Here is a 16,611-nt window from a genome sequence, read left to right as displayed (position 1 = left end):
AACATTACAGGAAGAAACGTTTGTCCATAATTTTGAGTGAACTTTTCTAGAACATTAGGGAAGTTCTGAGAATGTTCCCAATTAGCTGGGATGGAAGAAAAGCTAATGGAAATATAAGTTTCATGATTTTATTTATTTAATTACATAAATTCATAATATTTCATGCTTTAAATGTGTAAATTCCAAGAGATTTCATAAGAGATTCACTTGAGTCTGAGCTCAGGGAATCAGCTGTATTTGTTGTCACTTACCTGTCTTCCTGTAGGGCTGAACCTGGTCTTAAATGTTTCTCCAGGGCTGAACTCTTTGGCACAGCACACAGTTAAAGGCAGCAATCAGCTCTCTGGAGTGATGAGTGCCACAGCTTTATCAGCCAGCTGTATAGATGTCTATACCTCATCTTTATGAGGACATTTATGATGGAGGGATTTCTGAGACACTGATCTCTCTCCTCTGTATCTCAACCTAGAGTTTCATGTTTTTTGTGTGCTTTGTTGTTGTTTATGTTTACTAAAATAATATGTATTGTTAATAATATCCTGGAAAAGACATTTATATCTAAAGTTCTCTGTGCTCTTTACTAGCTGCTTTCAGTATGTTTGCTGTTGCATAGTCATGTTAGTTTTAATTTCTATAGTCCTTTGATATATATGTGTACCATTATTTTTGCTTGGCTGGAATTGTTTTAGGGGGTATATTTGAATATTCACTAAATATTCATTAATGAGACACTGATTGGCCAGTAAAAGTATGTGGGCAGGAACAGAACAGAATGAGCTCATTGACTTGACAGTAAGGATGTTAATGGAAGCCATTTTCACTTTAATCTAATAGGTCGCTTTATAGTATCGAACACGCATGTCTCTCTTACAACTGCGGCCGAGCTTTGTAGGATTTATTGTAGTAATATTTCCACTCTGCCTTTCATTTCAGACATTGATCACCCTCAATAACGGCAAACTTGGACTTGTTTCCACATGTACCTGGTCCAGTGCCAGAGTGATTAAGCTGTTTCTAAGCTGATTAATGAAAGAAGGTCTGAATCAAGAAAATACCTTTGAAAATGAAGGAAATGACTTTCCACAGCAGATGTGTTGCTACATTGCCTATTATGTTGCCTATTAAATAGCCGTTTTCAATGGCCCATTATTTTCCTCAATAAAAACACTCACTGGAGCTTGCATACTCCCCTGCACTTCAGAAAGCATATTGAAGGAACGATGAAATCCCCTGTATAAAATGAAACATTTGATGTCTTAAACACAAACCAGACGGGTTCGGGCTACTTGACGGGGCTTCATGGCAGGTGTGGAGTGGGCCAATTCTGGTTTATAACTGCCACTCTCCTCAGAAAGCCTGCCAGGGAACAAGCCCCCTGCCAGTCGCCTGCCTCTCGCATGCCCTCGGATTACTGAAAGGTTGCACCCATTATGGAGTTATTGAAAGGCAAAATCATGGCAGAAACCATTAAGGGACCTCCTTTTACTTGACTTCACATTAGGGTTGTCAAAAGTACCGACTTCGGTACCAAGTCAGTACAAAAATGTGACAAAATGTGGCATTCGTAAACACCTCTGAATGGCCATTGTGTTCATGCGCTCATCAGATATGTGATTGGCTACAATGATCATCGCTTCAAAAACATGTTTTTATAACGTTTTTGAAGCGTTGATCATTTTAGCCAATCACAGACATATCTGATGAGCACATGAACACAGTGGCCAATCACTGTTTAAGAATCTGCTCAACAGCGCTCAAAATAGGGGGAAATAATCACATTTCTAATCTGATATCATCACATTTCTAAAATTTCAGTACTGACTTAGTACCGAATTCTGTACTTTTGACAACCCTACTTCACATTCTATTCTATTCTATTCTATTAGAATATAATTTATAGTTTTTCATATTTAAAACATTCTACATGGATTGCTGAACGTAAGAAACTGATACTGTATGTGGTCTCAAACCTCGCTGGCTGTCTGAATTTTAAATTATGACATTTTGAAAAAGCCATTGCAACCAATACAGTTCACGTCAATCAATTACAGAGAGAGAGCCACGTTCATCTGGCCTCCAGTAATATGACTGTTTACCCCTTTGCATGCAGCTCTGTGAAATATAAGCCTCTAGTATTGTCTTTTTTTGGGCCTCTGACATATTGTCGTAATGTGACAGAAAGCCAGCATGAAATGTGGCATTTTGGAAAGGTCAGTTCATGGCCGTCTCAGAATTCGTCTCCCATCATGACGATGACAGTTGTCATATGGATGTTGGCATGTGCAGTCATCCTATAATAAAAAACGGGACCATCCATATCTAATTTTTTTTTTTTAAGAAATTAATACTTTTACTTAGAAAGAATTCATTAAATTGATCAAAAGTGAGAGTAAAGACATCAATAATGTTACAAAAAGATTTCCATTTCAAATAAATGATGTTCTTTTAAACTATATTTATCAAACAATCCAGTTTCCACAATATTATTAAGCAGCACAAAAGTTTTCAACATCAGCATATTAGAATGATTTCTTGAAGAATCATGTGACACAGTGGAGTAATGGATGCTAAAAATTCTGCAGAAATATTAGTACATATATATTTAATTGTAATGACATTTTACTGTATTTTTGATCAAATAATATAGCCTTGGTGAGAGACTTCTTTCAAAAACATTACAAATCTTACCAACCTCAAACTTTCAAATGGTAGTCTAAATTAAATTCATTAATTAAAAAAAAACTTTTCATAATTGTAATTCCCAAAAATAACTGTTAACTGTGCAATGTTAAAGGTGGTACAGAGGATGTTTTCGTCGACTGAGTTTTTTCAAGTGAACGCCTCCCAAAACTGTGTTTGTTTACCACCGGCATTCGCTGTGTTATTAAGCCGGGCACACATTTTACGACTAGCTAAAACATTCTAACTGTGCTCAACATACAGCGATAGTTTCCTGCTCCTGAAGCAGATTTATATACTTTCACATGGAATTTGAACACCGACTGTAATCGCAGACTGAACGCAACTGGCTCTGACTGGACGCGTTTGAGCGCGATCAGTCATAAGTATCAATTTACATTTATAATCGGCCTTACAATCGTTAAGCCGCGCACACACTTAGTGGATTCATTATGTCGGACTCACCGCAGGTAACTCATAATCTGCAGTTGTTACTCCTGTCTCCTGACAAAAACATTGCATGTGGCGCAGGTAGAGTGTGGAAAGTTACTAGAGCGCGCAGCTGCGCCTCTCTTACAAGGAACGTCATGGCAGTGATTGACAAGCCAGAGGGCCAATCGTTCACGCGATGATCACGTAAACGATTGGCTGATGTTTTTGAGGCCCTACCTCATGCACAGATGATGTATATTAATAATATTCCTTTCAGTGCACCTAATAAATAGTCTTTTATCAGTTAGTAAAGACAGTTTCAAGTAATATTGCAAAAATGTATAAAACAAAACATCCTCTTTACCACCTTTAACAGTTATCAGCAATATAGGCTTTTATGATGCAACATAAAATAAAAAAAATAAATGTAAAAAATACAGTAATTTCTTTTGTTTTTAAATTTAAGCAGTTTATAGCTACACTTTGGTGTTTAGGTTTTGTTCTGTGTATATTAATTAAGACCGTGTATCCATGTTAAGGTTTAACATTATCATTTTGGAGTTTCTCTCAAATGCCCCCCATGAGAGAGACTCCAGCAGGAAGAGGGAAAAAAGACATGCTCATCCCAGAGTCAAATCAAATTCCTTTTATCATCTTGTTATTTGCAGACGTTATCTGTGCAGGTAATGTGGTTATAAATTCAATTTGGGCCTTGGGATTTCATTGTTTACTGATGTTGGTTGCCTTTAGGCAGAGATGCAAGCAGTTAGTACTTGTCTGTGAATTTATTTGAGCTGTACCATAGATGAAATTTTAAAAGAGATGGGACTCACAGGGGCCCGACTGTCACTTTCTCAAGGGCATGGCTCTAAGCAGCACTTGTGTGCAGATCCATGTTTTATTTAGGTCTGTTTGCTTTCATTTGGCCACTTGTTAGCCTTTGATGACTTTGCTATGGGACAGGTAGTGCTACTCAATGTCATGACTGTATTGATGAGCTTTATTTAGATAACGAATCTGCCTGGACTAGATGATTTTATCATTGAAAAGAATTCTCGTTATTGCTCATTTTAGGTTAATAATAATAAAGAATGTCTTTGTGCTTGCATCTCTTATCTGTCTCTCCAGGTAAAATAAAGGGCCTATATGACACTCAGACGCCCATGTGTCCGATCTGTCACGCTGTGCTGCGGCCAGGAGAGCTGCAGGAACACATGGAGCAGGAAATGGAGCATCTAATGCAGCTGCACAATAGGTACACACCTGAAACAGTCTCTTAAATTAGCTTTTTATTTCCTGATTCACAACCATTATTTCCACTCATTTATTTTGAAGTGGTTCTTGATTGTGTTGTTGCCATAATTTAAAATCCTTAAAAAGAAAACAATTTATTTTTTATTTTTATTCATTCAAACACTATAAAATAAATAAATAAATTATTTTTTATTTTATTTATAATAAATACAATTTTATTTACCATTTATTTTTATAGAGTAAGAAAATAATATTTTTGTGGCTTTTGAATGTATTTTGTTGCCATAGTCCAAAATCCTAAATAAAATGAAGCTATTTATTTATTTATTTATTTATTTATTTATTTATTTATTTATTTATTTATTTATTTATTCATACATACCATATTGAAATAAATTCATCCATCCATTCTCTGCTATGCCATGGGGTTGGTGGAGCCTATTATAGAAATAAATATTTTTATTTTTATTTTTATTTATTTTTTTGTTTTTTTATTTTTATTTATTTATTTATTATTTATTTATACATTTATTTTATTTATTTTTATTTTTTATTTATTTATACAAACCATATCTAAAAAGTTCAACTCTATTTTATTTTATTTACAAAAAAATACAGTTTGTGTACCATTTTCTTAAATAGAGTAAGAAAATAAAATATAATATCCCAGAGCTCTCTCAATTTTTCTAATTCTTGAATGTATTTTGTTGCCATAGTCCAAAGTCAATATAAACAATAATGTTATTTATTTATACAAATCATATAGAAACAAATCCATCCATTCATGGGGCTGGTGGAGCCTAATATATAAATAAATAATTTATAAATTAATAAAAGCTTTAAAAATAAACCCAGTATCCCAACGCTGTCTTCTATCACACTACCCCCCCCCATTCTCCACCTGCTATTCTCATAGAGAGGGCAAAAATGAAACCCGTCATGTTCCTCTGTAATGAACATGATACAATCCATATAATGACTGAGACAATCAATAATCTATCAGCCTCCCTCTGCTTTGCTCATGTCTTCTTTTGTTTTTCCATCCGTCCAGCTCAATCTGAGATCATCAGCCGATCAGTGGAGGGTTGATTCGATTTTTTTTGAACTGCCTCAGTCTCTTTGTGTCGGCCGGGACATGTAGTCAGTAAAGTGCCACTGACAGTCAGCATGCTCTTCTGTCACTCTTACTCAAATCTCATCCAGGCTCATGAAAATGCATCGCCGCCCATAGTAAAGAAATCAAAACTGGAGACAAGAGCCGGAAAGATGGAGGAAGGGCAGAATTAAAGCAGATTGAGACAATGAACGCACACAAACCCTGTAGCCTGTCCCTTCCAAAGGCACATTAAATGCTTCCAGGTCTTGATGGCATATTTATCTACAGCCTCTGGGCATGTGCACCATGCCTCCACCCCTCTCCCTGTCTCCTCCATCATTGCAACATCACAAATTACAAGCTGTTACATTGTTCCTGACATTTCACAGCCAGTCAAGCTCAAGGCAGTCCTCGCGAAAATCATAGCAAGCTAATAATGTGTTTCCTCAACGTTTGCTATCAGCATCAGACGAGGCAGGGCGGCACATTAGCCACTCTGAACACATGAAAGATTTCTCCAATAAAGAAATTATAGCCATAATCTGCTTAGTGACAGAGCTGTGGACAGTAATTGTGTCAAATTGAACTCGGCCCCAGGGTGTTTTAGAGCCTGCCTGCTGTACAGAACCTGAATGGAGACAGCTTTATAAATATATTATTTTTATTTTACTGTGAAGGAAATGTATGCAACCTGATGCCTTGTTTCTGAGCATGTTTGCATATTCCGATTCACGCTTTGTGTTTAAAACAAGGCTGAGTTTTGTTGGTAATGGGATTGTGCTGATGAAATATGTGTTAATAACACTCTCTCCTGTTTACAGTCAGGGTCCCGCACAAAAGGAGTGTCTCGCTGCTGGGCCGCCCAAGGTACATTCTCTCCAATGTACTTCACAACACTTGTTATATACAATTTATTTATCTCTACAGGCAATAATAACCACCCTACCTCTCTCAGTCTCTGTTTTCTATGCACATAAAGAGAGAGGGTTCCTCTTCCGCCTCCTCTCCACGTCCTGCTGATGAGGCTGTGCACTCCGACAGGTACCAGGTGAGTACAAAATGCGTGTTATATACATGTCTACTTCTCTTGAGGAGCATATTGAACTTTAATTAATTACAATTCGAATCAAACTAATTTAAGAGTGGACCCAGTCCATGTTACATGTCAATCAAATGTTTGAGGCAGCCCTCAGTGTAGTGCTGCCATCTGCTGGAGTTGAATTGAATTTAAAATAATGTTTCTGTTCTAAAAAAAAGTGCATTGTAATTACATTCTGCTTTCTAAAGACTATTCTACATTTATATTATTATGTAATTAATAAGAAATAAAAGCAAAAAAAAATTGATGTAAAGTAAAATTGTCCACATAATATTTTTATAATTAATTTAGCTTTAGTGCAATGACAATATGATAGTTAATTATTTTTCAAACAATGTTGTCCTTTCACTTACTATTTTTACCATTTAGGTTTGCAGAGTATCATAAGTCTTTAGCATCAAAAAGTTTCAAAACACATTAAAGTCTACATGAATTGCTTTTAATAACCTATTTTACTTCAGTACCATGAAATATTTGAGAACTGGATATTCAGTGAGAATTTTTTTGTCAGAAAACCCTTTAGTGTAATGATATTGAAATTAAGGATGTTGTCCTCTTTTTTCTTCCTCTCTTTTTATTTCAGACATTTTTGCGAGTACGAGCAAACAGGCAAACAAGACTCAATGGTATGTTGTCAATGACTTTCAGTATCTCGCAATATTCTCTCAGGATTTGTGTCTTTTTTATTTTGCATTTCAGTCATTGCCTATGCAGGGTTATAAACATGCATGAGTTTTATCCCATAAATAGATGTTTATGATGAAATCATCTATCTTTGAAACTGGTTTTCGTGATCACAAATTGTCCTCAGACAGCACTGGTACACTTTCAGTCTTAAGGCCCTGACACACCAAGCCGGGCCTTTGTTGAGCATCGACCGGCCTTGTTTTTGTGGTGTGTTCTGCACCATCTGCACTAGTTGGAGCCTGTTGGGGGTATTTTGGCTGATTGAGTTTGTTGAATCATCAGTATGAGTCTAAAAATCAAAAGAGAATAAAAGCCAAATTGATGAAATCAAGCAAAGAAGTCAAGGTTGTTCTAATTTTATGTCAACTTACCTGAGCATTCCAGTGTGTTAATATTTTCATAACAACATGAGCTGCCTGGAATGAAGAATGTGATCAACACATTTACATTTTGTATACCTGCAGTCCTAGTTTAGGTTTCCCTTTTTGAATGACGAATCTGAACTACTGATACCTGCTTATATAGACATTTATGTCCTTACACACAGGCGCAGAACGCATATGCTAGTTAGCTGTAGTCTTTGTGGTGTGTTCAAGTGCAACTTAAGAGACGACAACACAGTCAGCTTTCATCGATGCTAGTTCTTTTACGTCAGCTTGGTGTGTCATGGCCTTTAGTTCAAACAGTTAAAGCACCACCCCAACCTTTGACCTAGCACCCTCACAAGCAGAGCAGATTATTGACCTTTTTAACCTTTTGATATGTTAACAGTTAAGGAGCTCTGCTGGTGCAGGTGCTACGCCAAACAGAAAGTGAAATCTATTCATCTTTGGTCTGACTATGGATTTCCACATGTATCTTCTTGCCCACTGTCTGGTAAGATATTCTCCATACATGCCACACAACTGCAGTATTTAAAGAGGCTTTATCAGCACTGATTCAAAACAATCTTTCAAGGAGCGAATGATTGTAGAATCATGAGATGGTGAAAATTATATACTATTTAATGCAATATTACACCCTTTTGCACAGTAATACTCAGAGTATTAAGTCTTTGTACTGTGAAGTATTGGTACTCTATCATGTTGAATTTTTGATCATTTATCAGGACTGTTAATTTTTATGTTATTTCATTAACATCCAAAAAAGGTGCACTGGATGATTGGTCAAACCTAATTGATCAGATTCTCTCTCTAATTAATGATCCTTTTTCTGTTATGGTCAGCTTCACTGTGATTGTAAGAGGCTCAGCTCTGTTTCTACTGTGCTTTTTGACTATATTATGAGCTGAGGCTCCTAAAGATTAATGTCCCTTAACATCATTAGCAGCTCAGCAAAACAGAGATTTTAATGGAGTGGTGGATACCGTTCCACCATTCTGAATTTTACTCCCTCTATGTGTGTGTGTGTGTGTGTGTGTGTGTGTGTGTGTGTGTTCGAGAGAAGGAGATGCAGAGAAATCTTTTATTTGTCTTTATTTTATAATCAGATAAACAGATCAGTCCAATTCCCTTGCCATTTATTTATCTTTTGTAGGCCACAAAGGCCTTTCTGTCTTATCAGTTTATGTCAGCTTGAGATCGTATATATATTTCCATCATAAAACTGCCAGTGGAGAAAAAACAAATCAAAACAATTGATTTATGCTTCATTTTTTTCAGATAAGGTAATATGAAAAGTACCATGCATCAATAAAAATCAGCGTTGTTGTTGTTGTTGTTGTTTTTTACAGCACGCATTGGGAAACTGAAAAGACGGAAAGCAGAGGAAGACCAGGTATGATGGAAAAGCAGCTTATTTGTCATTGTGCATGTCTTTGTAAGTCAATGAACCTTCCTTCGCTTGTAGTCTGTAGTTTCTCTAGATCTGCTTTCACTGACAGATCACGGGCTGTTTGTGATGTCTGTATGACTGACAGGCGGCAGAAGACGTGCACTCAGCTGTCCTGTTCTGCAAAGTCAGCCGTATTATGATGTATAAGACAGGTAGATGTGGCCAGAAGGATCAGACAAACTATAAACCTGCATGTGAAATGTCTGGTTCCTTTTAGTTTCTGATTCTTTCAGCTGTGACCTAATGCCAAGAGGGCATTCACGGCAGGTAGCAGATGAAAGCAGTGTCTCGAGGCTGGTGGAGACATTTCCACCAGAGATACTGATATGTGTGTGTTTTCTACAGAGAGATGGTGTTTGTGTTGTTGAAGATGGCTCCATGCTGTCAGCCGGGAGGGAGTTTGAATGGGCTGAACAGAGAAGAATACAAATGGTTTCTGTTCTCAGAGGCTTTAGAGGTACAAAACGCACACAGCAATTGAACTACACACTAAATACTCAGTAGTAGTCAGAATGGAGTTAGGTATCAGATAAGAACAAATTTAATTAAATGAACATTTATTTGTATGTCGCTTTTCACAATACATATCGTTTCAAAGCAGCTTTACTGAAAATGCATGTCAACATTACAATTTAGAGTAATCTGTTATCAGAGTTGACTGTCCAAATTATGTGATTTTAGAAATGTACATATACAAATCACACAGTTAGCTAACAATGTATTAATTTAAGCAATGTATTAATTTAGGTAGAACCAATGAGCTCATGGAAGTAATGAATACATATTAACAATGATTAGGAAATGTAGCAAAATAAACAATAATAAAAACTGATAAAATTAGAGAAGAGACTTGCTGTGTTTTAAAACTGCCTACAGAAAAGAAGTCAGTCCCAATGGGGGGAAAAAAAAATGCAATACTAAAATGTATCATTAAAAAATCAGTGCAAATAAAAACTGATTATTTTATCCAATCTCTAAGCGTACTATATTTTTATGCTTTTAATTTAACAGTAAGCTTAGTGACATGCTAAAATAGAGTAATAGTCAAGTCTAAAGGCTGCGAAAATCACGGAAAATCTGAAAAATCTCAAACTGGATGACCACGAACACAATTTTTTCGGCTAAACGGAGGGAAAGACTGAAAGAAACTGCCATTCTGTCAGTTTAAAGAGTAGACATAATACGATACAATTTTTTATTTTGTGATAAACCTACACTTACAATAACTGTTGTGTTAATAACCCTCTGTTGATCTGGGGATACAAAAATGTCGATGTATAATCTGTAGTTTTCACGAAATCCCTTGAGCTGTCAAAAATTCTTTAGCTGACAAATAAACATGAATTTCTCAGTCCAGGTAACACAGAGAGTGAGTAAACATTGTTTGAATTTACACTTTAAGTATAAAAATCGGCAAAGTTACACTTTAAGTGCTGTTCAGTCTTGAAATTAAATGCAAAAGCCAAGTCAGTCTGTGGAGTCATTTCCTATGCACAGCGTACCAAATCAGTCACTTATGAGGTTCAGTGACCGCCAATGTAAGCAGCAAAGCAGCTCACTTGGTTTTGCAGCAGAGCTTGTGTGTGTGTGTGATTAGTTCACAACAGACACGTGAGGTAATGGGAGTGGTGTTAACCTCTTGAGAAGGAGATTACTGTAAAATACCTTAGCCAGGGGTCAAAAACAGAGACAAAGTCAATCACAAAGAAATCAGAGGTCATACAGTCCCTTTTAAACACGTTTTTAGTTTATTAGCACTTTGCAGTTCATTTGTATCGTAACTTATTTTTAAAGTACACACTCTCTATTCCTTTGGCATGTGAAATGCACTCTTGTTTTGTAATAACAATCTTAAGGCTTTTTGTTTTCCGTCCTTTAATGAATGCTTATTTTAAATGTCTTAAGGTTTGGTGAGCAGTACATTGAAAGAGCACCAGGACAGCGATGTGGATCTGGATGTGGACGGTGATGATACTTTGGAGTATGGAAAAGCCCAGTATCCTTATTTATGCTGTAGCAATGAAGTGCATTGATCTTTTGATTTTTCGTGAAAGCATTTTTGATAATAAGGAATGTTTCCTCAGCTAATGATATCAGATACACAGAGGCAGATGTGATTCCCTGTTCAGGAAATGAACCCAGAGACGCAGAGGAGAGGCAGGCATTAAGAGGCGCTGTTTTAAAGTATGCACAGATACAAACAGCACACATTTTATTAGTGCTTCTAACTACTTTATTTTAATACTTAGTTTCTTCTGTTTTTGCTTTGAAAGTGGAGAGACAGCTAGCAGGTTATCTCCAGAACAAACCAAGTCTGCAAACTCAGGTGAGCCAAGAGATGTAGTTGATGTTTTTCACTCTAATTCAGATCTTTATTGCTTTTGTGTTGGGTGTAAATGTAGCTTAAATGTATATTTTATATATATATATATATATATATATATATATATATATATATATATATATATATATATATATATATACGGTATAAGCTACATATATTGCTTGAATGAAATTAATAATGGTGTTCCTTGTCTGCAGAAGCTCCAACTACAAGTAATGGAGAGTTTGACAACAATACAAGCACAACATCTCCAAGAACCTGTAAAAACAGCGAGTTAGAGATGTAAGTGTACCTTAAAATCGGCATGAAATGAAAAATCACTGTATCTATTTTTACATGGATGTTATATATCTGAACTATTCATACATGCATGTTTTATTCTTGTATTTTTTATCTTGTAATGTAAATATAACCAGATCTTCTTATATGCCGGACTTCTCAAGTTACTTTGTCTGCTTAAATCCCTCCTGCAAGCTCATGTTAATCTGCCTTCACTTTTGAATTCAACAGCCATTGAATTCGACTTCCGTTTCATACACTTTTAGGCGCATTATTTGGGTATACATCAATGGAAATTGTTTGAAACCAATCCTAATTGATTGAATTGGTATACTGTTGGAGCTGTGGCGTAGTGGTTTGTGCACTTATTTCAGCCGCACTGAGCTGTAATGCTCATATGGGAGATGTACATAGGTTATGATTCAAGTTCCTTCACCCACTCTCCTACACGTTTTTCCGCCTCCGTCCCAGCCTCTCCAAATTCCACGTCATTTTCTTGGAAGAGACCTCTGCTGGATCATGATACAGCACTTCTTAAATCCTGTTGGGATAAGAGATTTGAACTCCCTCTTTGTGCACTGGGAGAGATTTTTATTATACATTACTATTCGTGCAACTGAGGTCAAGTTTGCTCATGGAAGGGACGCATGAGGAATCATACATGGCTGACCCATTCAATAAGAGTCACACAAATCAGTTCTTTCTCAGCGGAGTTACATTTTGGCAGGTTCACTGAAGTGTATTTGACTTATGTTACAGAGTGAATCATTAATCAGCTTGATTGATCCATTTATCAGTCGAGGAGTGTCAGATTGCAGGGATACTATGAAATACTTTTTTAAATGATCATAAATGTATTATGTGGCAGTGATTTGTAGATATTTGCATGTACACCTTCAGGTTAGAGATGTTGCATTATCACTATTAAAATAACAAGGCCTCTCTCTCTCTCTCACACCAAAAATTCTGTTTTATATATATATGCTGTAAATTTGACAAGGGCCAAATTGTGATGGCTAGAAGACTGTGTCAAAGCATCTTCAAAACTGCAGCTCTTGTGGGGTGTTCCCGGTCTGCAGTGGTCAGAATCTATCCAAAGCTCAAATTGCTCAAGAAGTTAATGCTGGTTCTGATAGAAAGGTGTCAGAACACACAGTGCATCACAGTTTGTTGCGTATGGGGCTGCATAGCCGCAGACCAGTCAGGGTGCCCATGCTGACCCCTGTCCACTGTTGAAAGTGCCAACAGTGGGCACATGAGCATCAGAACTGGACCACAGAGCAATGGAAGAAGATGGCCTGGTCTGATGAATCATGTTTTCTTTTACATCACGTGGGCGTATGCATCACTTACCTGGGGAACACACTTTGGACAATGTTCTGCTGGAAACCTTGGGTCCTGCCATCCATGTGGATGTTACTTTGACATGTATCAACTACCTAAGCATTGTTGCAGACCATGTACACACTTTCATGGAAACAGTATTCCCTGGTGGCTGTGGTCTCTTTCAGCAGGATAATGCGCCCTGCTACAAAGCAAAAATGGTTCAGGAATGGTTTGAGGAGCACAACAAAGAGTTTGAGGTGTTGACTTGGCCTCAAAATTCCCCAGATCTCAATCCCATCGAGCATCCGTGGATGTGCTGAACAAACAAGTCTGGTCCATGGAGGCCCCACCTCACAACTTACAGGACTTAAAGGATCTGCTGCTAACATTTTGGTGCCAGATACCACAGCACACCTTCAGGGGTCCAGTGGAGTCCATGCCTTGATGGGCCAAGGCTCTGTTGGCAGCAAAAGGGGGATATTAGGAAGAATATTAGGATTACACAATATTAGGAAGGTGTCATAATGTTATGCCTGATCGGTGTGTGTGTATATATATATATATATATATATATATATATATATATGTATATATGTGTGTGTGTGTGTGTGTATATGTATGTGTATATATATATATAATGTATGGCATAAGCTTTCTGTAAGATTCTGGTTTGCAGCACATTTTTGTGCCTGATCCATCACCACTTTCCAATAGGTATTTAGCCTGAGGACGAGGGCAGTTATTTCATATTTCCACCAGACAGCTACAAGAGAAAAACCAGCATTCATTATGCTTATATTTGGCAGCTATTACATGAGGCATTTTTGATGGATCACTTAAACCCCCTGCTGTCATAGTTCAATTCCTGAGAGCTGATTAAATGGGGATGCGTTGGCCAGGATGTTCCTACCGGGGATTAGGGGGCTCTGAGCGAACGTTATTTAATTGTGGGGAAGTGGAAACACTTGAGTGAGGAAGGGTTAGTGAGGCGGGAAGGAGGACCGTTCCTGACAAATGACAGTGCGCCGCGGGGCGCTTGCAGCCCAGCCCTGTGTGGACACGCTAATAAAGCAATTACACTGAGACAATGTTTGCACAATGCGTTGACATGTCAGTCTCTCACCTGCTGTGGGAAGTGCTGCATCTTGAAGGGGGCATCTTATGCTGTTTGTGACCACACTAAAAGTTTTATTTTTGGAAATATATTGTAATTTTATTAGGCCTACAAGTTACTACAAATTTCTGTTGTGTTTGTTTTTACTTTAGTCATTCATTTTATGGCTAACCAATCAAATTTGGCAACCATTTATTTGAACATACATATATGCAGTGTACGGCCTTCATATTTTACTGTGGCAATACAATCTAGGGACATGCACACTCATGTATTACAATGTTGAATTTTCTTCTGAATGCACCTCATTTAATGATGCAATCTGTCTTCCGATTACCGTTCATGTGTAATTTAGAATTCATAACATGTGGCCTTCAGCGACAAAGCCCTCAGCACGCTGTGACTCTCTCATCATTCTCTGATGGATTTGTTCTTTGTTTTGTTTAGCTTATCAGATGACCCCTCCCTCAGTACGCTGGAGGCCCTGAAAACACGGATCAGAGATCTAGAGAAGCAGTTCACACGAGGGGACAGATTCAAGTGTCTCATCTGCATGGTAAGATTGACCTGCTACTTACATATTTATTAAAAAAGGACTAAAAGCATAGTAATAACTAATTGCAGATAAATGTTCATAATTTAATTATATGTATACTTTAAATGAATTATATACACACTACCGTTCATAAGTTGGGGGTTGGTAAATTTTTTTTTTTTTTTTATGTTTTTTAAAAGAAGTCTCTTTTAATATACTCACCAAGGCTGGATTTATTTGACCAAAAATTCAATAAAAACACTAATATTGTGAAATATTAGTACAATCCAAATAACTGTTTTCTATTTTAATATATTTTAAAATGTAATTTATTTCTGTGATAGCAAAGCTGACTTTTTAAGCAGCCTTCAGTGTCACATGATCCTTCAGAAATTTGTGCTGATTTGGTGCTCAAGAAACATTTCTTATTCTTATGTTGAAAGCATTGTGCTGTTTAAAGGTGCTAAAGAGGATGTTTTGTTTTATACATTTTTGCAATATTACTTGAAACTGTCTTTACTAACTGATAAAAGACTATTTATTAGGTGCACTGAAAGGAATAATATTAATATACATCATCTGTGCACGAGGTAGGGCCTTAAAAACATCAGCCAATCGTTTACGCGATCATCGTGGCTTGTCAGTCACTGCCATGACGTTCCTTGTGCGAGATGTGCGCGGCTGCGCGCTCCAAAAACGAAATGTTTTTGTCAGGAGACAGGATTAACAACTGCAGATTATGAGTTACATGCGGTGAGTCCGACATAATGAATCCACTAACACGACACAGAGAATGCCGGTGGTAAACACTCGTGTTCCAATACTCCTGCACGAGTTATGGGAGGCGTTCCCACGAAAGCAGGGGGGGTTTTTCTTACGCATTCGCTCATTTCAAAAACTCAGTAACAGTTTTTGGTTTCTCAGTCGACGAAAAGATCCTCTTTAGCACCTTTAATGTTTTTTTTTGTGGAAACTGTGAACATTTTTTTCCACATTCCTTAAATGTCTCTACTGTCATTTGTTCAATTAAACCCACCCTAGCTGAACAAAAGTATTAATATCATTTAAAGTATTTACTCTTACTGACCATATAAGTTTTACATATTAGTGAAGTTCCTAAATGTAATTTCGGGAGGAGTGAACCCATCTAATCTTTCAATTAAAGGGTTAGTTCACCCAAAAATGACATTTCTGTCATTAATTACTCACCCTCATGTCGTTCCACACCAGTAAGACCTTCGTTCATCTTCGGAACACAAATGAAGATATTTTTTGTCATGCTGCTTACATGTGCAGCATTGACCTATACTGAGTCGGCATTCTGACGTAGAACCTGGATGTGCTGCACTGTCTCTACTGTCTATGGAGGGGACAGAGAGCTCGTGGATTTCATCAAAAATTTCTTAATTTGTGTTCCGAAGATATACGAAGGTCCTAGGGGTGTGGAACAACATTAGGGTAAGTACCTAAAGGTGATAGAGAGGATTTTTTTCATCGACTGAGAATCCAAATACTGTTAGTGAGTTTTTGAAATGAGCGCATGCGTAAGAACAACCCCCCTCCTTCACAGCTCATTTTGTGGGAACACCTCCCAAAACTTGTGCACGAGTATTGGAACACGAGTGTTTACCACCGGCATTCGCTGTGTCGTGTTAGTGGATTCATTATGTCAGACTCACCGCAGGTAACATATAATCTGCAGTTGTTACTCCTGTCTCCTGACAAAAACATTGCATGCAATGCATGTGGAGTGTGGAAAGTTACTGGAGCGCACAGCCGCGCTCGTCTCTCACAAGGAACGTCATGGCAGTGATTGACAAGCCAGAGGGCCAAACGATTGGCTGATGTTTTTAAGGCCCTACCTCGTGCACAGATGATGTATATTAATATTATTCCTTTCAGTGCACCTAATAAATAGTCTTTTATCAGTTAG

At 37.3% G+C, this 16,611-nt stretch overlaps 1 protein-coding gene across 1 annotated transcript in view; it reads left to right on the top strand.

Moving 5' to 3' along the window:
* The window catches only part of rnf220b (ring finger protein 220b), a 34,837-nt gene that overhangs the window by 17,563 nt on the left and 663 nt on the right, over positions 1-16,611 (top strand). The window contains exons 3-14 of the mRNA XM_067395614.1: positions 2,806-2,814; positions 4,240-4,366; positions 6,283-6,328; positions 6,441-6,509; positions 7,144-7,186; positions 8,980-9,023; positions 9,426-9,541; positions 10,984-11,076; positions 11,178-11,264; positions 11,354-11,406; positions 11,622-11,706; positions 14,591-14,699. Coding sequence (XP_067251715.1) covers positions 2,806-2,814; positions 4,240-4,366; positions 6,283-6,328; positions 6,441-6,509; positions 7,144-7,186; positions 8,980-9,023; positions 9,426-9,541; positions 10,984-11,076; positions 11,178-11,264; positions 11,354-11,406; positions 11,622-11,706; positions 14,591-14,699 — 881 coding nt within the window. The remainder of the gene's footprint in view (positions 1-2,805; positions 2,815-4,239; positions 4,367-6,282; positions 6,329-6,440; positions 6,510-7,143; positions 7,187-8,979; positions 9,024-9,425; positions 9,542-10,983; positions 11,077-11,177; positions 11,265-11,353; positions 11,407-11,621; positions 11,707-14,590; positions 14,700-16,611) is intronic.

Source organism: Chanodichthys erythropterus, chromosome 9, assembly GCF_024489055.1.
Source record: "Chanodichthys erythropterus isolate Z2021 chromosome 9, ASM2448905v1, whole genome shotgun sequence".
Lineage (NCBI taxonomy): Eukaryota > Metazoa > Chordata > Actinopteri > Cypriniformes > Xenocyprididae > Chanodichthys > Chanodichthys erythropterus.
The sequence above is the reverse complement of the archived record's forward strand: the minus strand, read 5'-3'. Positions and strand labels throughout refer to the sequence as shown.